At 43.8% G+C, this 8,543-nt stretch overlaps 1 protein-coding gene across 9 annotated transcripts; it reads left to right on the forward strand.

Annotated features, from left to right (window-relative positions):
• Positions 1-4,857: 4,857 nt before the first annotated feature.
• On the forward strand, positions 4,858-7,827 carry LOC127558164 (uncharacterized). 9 transcript variants are annotated; one of them, XM_051991390.1, is made up of 5 exons: positions 5,242-5,329; positions 5,808-5,945; positions 6,481-6,521; positions 6,672-6,756; positions 6,928-7,827. In XM_051991390.1, exon 5 carries the CDS (start codon positions 7,032-7,034, stop codon positions 7,764-7,766), a length of 735 nt encoding a protein of 244 aa, XP_051847350.1. In that variant the 5' UTR covers positions 5,242-5,329; positions 5,808-5,945; positions 6,481-6,521; positions 6,672-6,756; positions 6,928-7,031; the 3' UTR covers positions 7,767-7,827. The 9 variants fall into 9 exon arrangements, with proteins under 9 accessions (XP_051847352.1, XP_051847355.1, XP_051847350.1 ...); XM_051991388.1 differs by having other exon boundaries at positions 5,248-5,329; positions 5,790-5,945; XM_051991391.1 differs by having other exon boundaries at positions 5,283-5,370.
• The last annotated feature ends 716 nt before the right edge of the window (positions 7,828-8,543 follow it).

Genomic DNA, 8,543 nt, shown 5'->3' on the forward strand with positions numbered 1-8,543 from the left:
GTGGATAACTTCACTTACCTTGGCAGTGCCCCTTAGCCCCACATAGACGATGAGGTGAGGGCACACAATGGCAGTGACAGTCCATTGTTCCGGAGGCTATGATGGAGAGTGTGGGACAGAAGAGGCATTAAGCTGACTACGTACTGAAGGTACGCCTCTGAAACCTGGACGGTGTACCAGCCCTGTGCCAGGAAGATGAATCACTTCCATTTGAATTGCCTTAGGAAGATTCTGAAGATCACCTGGAGACATTGAGGGCTTTTCTTGAACTAAACTTTCAAGTATTCAAACTCTGTTTCAGAGAGCACAACTTTGCTGGGCTGGCCACATTTTTGAATGTCAAAATTGCCCAAAAGACTATTTTATGGAGAACTTGCACAAGTCAAGCTCTTACATGGAGATCAGAAGAAGTGATACAAAGATACTCTCAAAGTCTCTCTGAAGAACTTTGAAATTGATTGCAAGATATGAGAGACATTGGCACGGGACCACCCAGAATGGCATACCCACATCAAAGAAGGCACTGTGCTCTATATGCAAAGCAGAAAAGCAGCTCAACCCCCACCCCCAAGATACACAAAGTTAAGAGAATCCACCCCAAATGTTCATATGGACTATTTGACTATTTGTTCCAATCTATGGTAGAGACATCTGATCTCGTATTAGTCTGATCAATCACAACCACACCCACTGAACCTTGACTCTGAAAGAATGATGTCATTTTGGTCCTCTTTGTTCATGAAGAATAACAAATAACCAACATGCTTTGTTATCTATATTATGGAGTGGTAGTTGGTCACTGCATTTATCAAAATCTTTCCAAGTTGTTTTTCTTTACAATGTTGTATATAAGGTTTTCCTAGTTCTGCTCGTGTCAGCCAGAATCAATGCAAATCTTAAAATTTCTCTAAAACCTCTCTTTTGTCCTTTCAATATATACAATAACATTCAATGTCGATCCTCAAATTTGGAAGAAGGAGGAGGGTAAATAAAAATGTGACTGTTGAAACATTGCATCTATAGCAAATAGCAGGGTAGGTTCCTAAAACCACCAAAAATTATAATCTCTCTCCAGAGATGACTAAAATACTATTTCTAACTCAATTTAGCTCCTTATTCTTTAGACTAATCATATTCCATTATCCTTCCATCACCCTTTTCTACCTCCCTTTTATGGACTATTTTCTCTCAGCAGAATTTCAATTTCTTGAATGTGCAGCTAACCCCTAAGCCTAAATACACACTGCCTTTCCCTTTATTTGTTTTTGTATTCCCAGCACTTAAGTGTGCCATATATTAAGTACTCAATAAATATTTTTTCTTAGCTATAGAATCTTGTGATCCCAGTATCGATTACAATTTAATCGCAGTATTCTTTGTAAAGTTTGTGTTTAGAATTTCTTCCTTTAGAAAAATCTAATATTTCTATTTCCTAATTTACTTTTATAAAGGTTCTATGTGATAATGAGGTACATTTATAGAATGCCCTTGTTCGTTCAGAGGATGCCATGAGACTGATACTCTAAGTTGGGGCATAATTAAAACACAGAACTTGAGTTTTGAAGGCAAACACTGAAGACATGCAATAAATATATGGGGAACTCTTTTCAAGACTGAAAGAAGCTCCGAATAGGACATCACACACACTGGTGCAAATCATAACTCTTTTTTTTCTCTCTCCTAACCATCACCTTGAATATATGATTGCCAATAGGTAAAGGAAATGAAGTTACTTATAAAATCACAGGAAGGTCTGAAGTTGTGAAAGTTAAATGCTCAGCTGTTAAGAATTGACGGTAATATAATTTGTTCATCCATTCTAGGATGCATGAGTGCCCTTTGAAATTGCAGTTCTTTTTCACTACAAAAAAAAAAGCTGATGCAAAATTTTTGTATATATGAGTCCCTTTCCTCTTTCTTCAATCTCTGCGGGGTCCATGAGTATACACAGTTTTTGAGTATAAGTTCAAGTTATTTTCAGAATGGCTGAACCAATTCAAAGTCCTGCCAATAGTGCCTCGATGGTGGATTTTTCTCTAAAGGGCTGGGTTGTAAAGATCCTAAAAGGTCAGACAGAGGAATTTACATGTCATCCAAGCGGTAATAAGGAACTAGTGGAATTTATTGAGTAGGTGGTGACCTGGTTAAACATGTGCTTTATGATAACCACTTTGGCAGCTAATTGAAGAATAAATTGGAAAAGGAAAAGGCTTGAATTAAGGAGACCAATTAGGAGATGATTGTAATAGTTCAGGCCAGGGGTGATGAAGGTTTCCACTAGGGTGGTGGCTGTGTGAGTGGAGAGAACATACATATGAGAGATGTGATAAAGGCAGAAAGGACTTTTGGCATTGGCTTGGGTTTGGGAGGGGGTGAATGAAAGAGTCTTATTGTTTCTACCTTTATATCTCTCATACAGGCATCAAATTCAGTTATGTACAAAATAGAATCTTTCCTCTCAAAAATTCCCCTTTTATGAAATTCTGTTCTCATTTTGTTTTCGCAAGGCAATTGGGATCAAGTGACTTACTCAGGGTGTGCATTCAGCTAGCTAAGTATCCGAGATCAGAATTGAACTCAGAGCCTCTTAACTTCAGGGCCAGTGCTTTATCCACTGTGCTATCTAGCTGCCCCATAAAATTCCCTCTTACTGCTGAAAGCATCACTATTCTTCTAGACATCCAGATTCTAAATCTCAGTGTCAGCTTCAACTTCTCTCACTCAGAGTGACCATAAGCTTGGCAAAGCAGAACCAGAAATAGTGGGCATAAATTACAGCCTCGAAGATTTAGACTCGGTGTAAAAAGTGATTTCCAGTGTGAACAGTTCCATTTATCTCTCTGAGTCAAGTGCTGTTGACCAGGTTATTTTTCTAATGCTCTCTCAAGTCTTGACTTGGAACAATATATTTTATTTTAGTGGTCCGTCTTTGTTGTTTTTTGTTTGTTTTGGGTAAGAATCAGTCTCACAATTTTTGTTTATCATAAAAAACATTTTTATCAGGTGACATTGAAAGGTAAAATAAGCATGACATGGAATCAAGAACACATGCAGGAAATTATTTCTTTATCATGGAATCCCAGAAATAGTTACAGGGCATGGAAAATGTGAGAGGGGGAAGACTGCCCCCTCTAGAACTTTCTACTCATGTCATTGGCTATCTGTGCTAATTATCCATTAATTTAGCCAACCTGCAATGGTTTTAATTAGATATCACATCATTTCTGACTGGCTTGCTGGATTTGGAGTCAGAGATTCTAAGCTCAAAGACTAGACTGGCAATCACTAGACTGGACAAGCCTTTTTTTTTCCTGGGCCTTCCATTTTCTCATCTGGAAAATGAAAGATCTGAATGACATGACTCCCGAGATTCTTTTTAGTCTTCAGGCTACAATTCTATGATACCATAATGCAGAATGATCATTCGATCAACCATTGATAGTGGACATAAAGAGTGAGAAGGGCTTTTGATCTGTCCTCTCTTTCCCTTTCTACTGATGCTCTCATCATCAGTGCATAGTGATGCTATAGAATTAATAGAAGGGAATGCTCTGACCATAGCTTAGCAACAGCAGGTCCTTGTTACCTGGCCATCCCTTAGAAGAGTTCAACTGATGCGTAAACATGTCTCTGATGGCCTTTCTATCAACCCAGTTGCTTCTAGAGGGTTTCCCCCACCACGGACCTTTCTCAAGGATTTGGTCTTACTCCCGGCCTTTTTCCTTGGCCCTGCCAGCAAACTCTGACTCTGGGTCTGTTCATAGACTCAGTTCTTGAAGTGGGGCAAGTCAGCTGTCCTATCAGGACAACTTATCCCCCTCCTCCATTCCCTTTTAGTGAACATCCCCAGACTTTAGCTATCCCATTTCCTTATCTCTGCTAACTGAACTGGGACCCAAACCATCCCATCAAGCTATTTCTCACTCCAGGGAAAGCACAGATGATGCTCTCTCACTTCATCCCCTCTCCCTGATAGCATCTCTGGAAGCTCTCAGGGCAGAGCCTGATCCTTCACCAAGCCAGGACTCATCCAAATGATCAGCTAGCTGTTTGCCATCTCTACAGAGATAGAATGAGAACAGTGAATCACTCAGCATCACACAGCTAGCTAGTGGGTGTCTTAAGGTGGAATTTGAACTCAGATCTTGCTCTCTTCACCTAACCCTGAGGGACTTTGGTCAGACCTAAGGCAGGATTTCTTGAATTCAAGACTACCAAACCAGAACAAGTAACTCAGGGAAACTGGACATTTTCACATGTGTATATAGATAGATAGATATAGGTATAAATATATCTGTCTATCTGTATATAAATAAGGAGTCTCAGAGATCATTCAGTTCAACCTCATTATTTACAGATGAGGAAATGAGGAAATGAGGTCTACAGGGGTTAACTAACCCAAGATTACAGAGAAGGTATCCATCCTCCTGTCTTCTCTCACACAGCCACCACCCTAAGCCTGACCCTCATGACCTCTCATCTGGACTACTGTAATTGTCCCCTCATCACTCTGCCTTTCATCAGTCTTTCCTCCACTCCAAGTTAATAATTAGTCATTCAAATGGGCAATTTATAATAAAGTATTTAAAGTTAATGATTAACATTCAGATTCAAATAAATAGTTAATTCAATAATCATTCAACATTAATCATTCTAAATTATCTTGAATAATCATAATAATCTTAAAGTACTTGATAGATTGAAAACTCCCTATTACCTTAGATTTCTCAGTCTTGTAACTGAAGCCTCTCACACTATGGATTTACTCTACCTTCCCCTCACACACTCTATATCCCTACCCATACTGAACAATTAGAATTTCCCAGAATTCAGCATTCCATCCCTGGGTCATACACTGTCACCAGCTGTCCCTTCATTTCGTTGGGCTTTTCTTTTTTTTTAATAATCTTTCTCTTCCATTCAAGAACCACCTCTTCACATGAAGCCTTCCCTGCTTCCCTCCTCACTCATATCACCAGTATATTTGACAAATGCTCTCCATTTAACGTAAGCTCTGTGAATTTTTCACTTCTGGCTCTGTGATACCAAATAGTGCCCTACACATTGCCCTGTTTATTGAATTGAATTCCATTTAGGTGGCAGAGCTGGACTTTTGAACTTAAATTCTCCCACTTTGAGTCTCAATTTGTCCTTCAAGGATGATTCTTGCCCCAGAGCTGCTCAGAGGCAGGGGACTGGACTCAATGACCCCATCTCTAAGATTCTATGATTCTATGACATGGATAAGAAGGCTGAAGTGGAGAGATGAAGGGCTCTCCCTACTGGAGTTAGAGAGGAGGGCAGAGTCACCTACCTCCCAAGCAACAGAGTGAGAGGAATTAAGAAGGCTAGGTCCCTGAGGCTTGGGAGGTGGGGAGGAAGAACTCATCTATAGACAGCTCTGTCTTCCCCGTTTTTTTATTGGAAGGACCGGGAGGAGGGGGAAGGAGAGAAGGAGGCTGGGAGAGGGGAAAGAAGGGGCAGCTCTGATATTTTCCACCCAAAGGACAAAGGCAGCTGGGGAGGGAGGGAAATTTGGGATGGGATGGACAGCTATTTTGAGAGAATGTCTAGCTCAAGGCAGCTGTAGGGAGGGTTGGTGGTAAGAACACTAGATCTGAATCCTTCTGCCATTGTTAAGCTGTGAAGTTACTTCTGTTCTCTGGGACTCCACTTCCCCATTTGTAGAGTGAGAATCGAATCAATACATGATCGATCTGGGAGGGCTCCCTTAGTTCTAAAAATCCCCTGGCTCTAGGAAGATTTAGATAATCTCTTTTTTCTCAAAGTCATTAATCTGACTCCAGGGTGGGCACAGAGGAAGGAGAGTGGGAGACTTAAGAGACAGGGGATATCGTAGCATCGAGGAGCAGGAGACGCCAGGGCACCGGGGGCGATGGCTGGGCAAGGGACTGGATAGGAAAGGAAGCCAGCCCTTCCACCAGGTAGGGCAGCTCCAGGGCTCCACCATAGGGCAAGAATGAGGGATGAGGTCTCTTTCCTCTGAAGGCAGCATGTTGGGGTGGTCCTTCTCTGTTATGTCCTCAGGCTAGGAGAGCTAAGGGAAGGGGCAGAGATCCTCATCCCATTCCGTTGTAGAAAGGGCACTGCATCTGGAGTGGAAGCATCCGGGTGCAAATCCCATCTCTCTCCCTGACCAGCTCTGTGTGTGTGTGTGTGTGTGTGTGTGTGTGTGTGTGTGTGTGTGTGTGTGTGTGTGTGTTGGGACTTTGGGGCATCTGATCCTACTTCCTGACTCTGGGAAGATGGGATTAGCACCTGTGGGAACATCACACATTTATTAAGTACCTACTATATGAAGGTGACCAGACTGAGAAACACAGTTTCCATAAGACAGGGTCCCTGCCCTCCACGGGCTAAGTCTTCCTTCACAGGATTGTTCCAGGTTACTTCCCTTGAGCCTCAGTTTCCTCAATCCCTGTAAAATAGGGAGTATAATGCTTGTGATACCTCTCACAGGGCCTTTGTGAGGAGAGCATTTAAAATGCTACCCAAAAAAAGTGAGCTATTCTTATGATTTGGATCTGGGGGGTAGTGGGTGGGGGCAGGGAATGAGGTTTACTGGGAGGTGGGGAAAGGGATTTAAGATTGGGGGGTGGGCTGGGGGAAGATTAAAAAGATAAACTCTAGGACTTTATAATTTTTTCTAGGGCTTTAAGAGGTTTCCCCTCTACTCACCTCCTCCTACTCCCGTGGCGTGTCTGCGTCTGAAGAAGAATTCTCTGGCTATACCTGGTTTGCAAACCCAGGGACTATGGGTGGGGGGTAAGGAAGGGGAGTAATCAGAGCATCTGAGAGCAGAAAGCAGGGGTTCTGGGAAAGAGGGTGGTTGGTCCTGGGAGGAAGGGACTTTAGTAATCCCAGCTCCCGCTGGGTACTCAAGTCCAGCGTCTTCCCTCCCCACAGATAACCACTGGAGTTGATCCAGAGCCTGTGGTCCCTTGAGTGGCCAGGGCCAGCCTTCCTCTGGAAAGAACAATCTCACCATTGGTTGACTGCAAATCAAGATCATGTCTGGATACAGCTCCAATCGCTCAACTAATTCCCTTAACATCCCCTACCTGGGTAGTTCCTTCTACAGTTCCGGCTCAAGTCGTCCTGGTAGCCCCAAGAAAATCCAACCCAAAGCCATGGGTTGTCCCGGTCGTCCGTTTTGTTCCGTCTGTCCCAGCCGTAGTGAGCTCTGTAGCTCACCAAACAAGGGTTCCAGGAAAGTCCCTTTGAACCCGTGCTGTGGCCCCAAGGCTGATGACCCTTCCAGTGAGGATTCTGACCCATCCAAAAAGCCAGCATGCCGGGGCCGCCCTCACTGCATGCTCTGCATGGACCGTCCTCGAAACACAACCTTCTTGGACTGTCTCATTGAAGGCATAGATTACCTGGACCGTTCCCTGAATAACGAAGCTCTCTCAGACAAGCCGGGCAGCTCCAAACCCACTTCCAGCAAAACTCCCGTAAAGGAAGTGGTGAAGGGGGATACCACCAGCAAGGCGAACTTAGCCACCAAAAAATCCGTGAGTAAGACATCCCAGACCAGCCCCACCTCTCTGCAACGCTTCAGTGGCCGATCTGGCGGCAGACACGGCCTTGGCGGTCCGTTATCTTCCAAGTCGGGGTCCACCAGTTTGCAGGACGATCCTTGGATGGGGGCGAGCATCAAGATCAGTCATATCCCCAAGATATGGGAGAGCATTCAGGCAGGGTGGGCTGCGAAGCCTGACCCCAAGGCGGCCCTGTGGTGGTGACGATGGCTTCAGCTAGAAGACTCTCGTTTTCTCCTGCAAAATAAATCATTAGTGAGCAGAATTTATGGGCTTTGTGTTAGACAGGAATGCCGAGAAAGCTGGCAGCCCCCGGCGGGTCTCAGGACAGGTCCCTGGTGTCTCAGCCTCAGTTCTCTCATTTGTTGAAATGTCAGGAGTCAGGAGACCCGGATGTGTGGAAACAAACAACAATCACAGAAGTTTGCTAGAATCATTTCCTAAGTGGCTATTAGGTCCAATCTTCCCATCTACCCCTAGTTAGAAAATGAGAAAACGGAGACACAGAACACAAAATTAGTGACCGAGACAGGATTTAAACATGGTTCATTATGACTCCAATTGTCATCTACACTTGGGGACAAGTAAGAGTGGGAGACAGAAATAGGTTGGCCATAGATAGGATATCCTCCTTTAGAGTTCTGTCTCTCTGTCTCTCTGTCTCTTATCTCTCTCTGTCTGTCTCTGTCTGTCTGTCTCTGTCTGTGTCTGTCTCTCTGTCTGTGTGTGTCTCTCTCTCACACTCAGACACACACACACTGTCTCTCTGTCTCTCTGTCTGTGTCTCTGTCTGTCTGTCTGTGTCTCTCTCTCTCACACATACACACACACACTGTCTCTCTGCCTCTCTGTCTCTCTGACACTATGGATTTACTCTACCTTCCCCTCACACACTTTGTGAGCCAGCTCCTTAAAAGGGTCTTTTCTTTTTGCCCCAAGCTTCAATAGAATAGGTCCTGGAATCACAGAGAGCTTTGTGTT

This window comes from Antechinus flavipes, chromosome 3, assembly GCF_016432865.1.
Source record: "Antechinus flavipes isolate AdamAnt ecotype Samford, QLD, Australia chromosome 3, AdamAnt_v2, whole genome shotgun sequence".
NCBI lineage: Eukaryota > Metazoa > Chordata > Mammalia > Dasyuromorphia > Dasyuridae > Antechinus > Antechinus flavipes.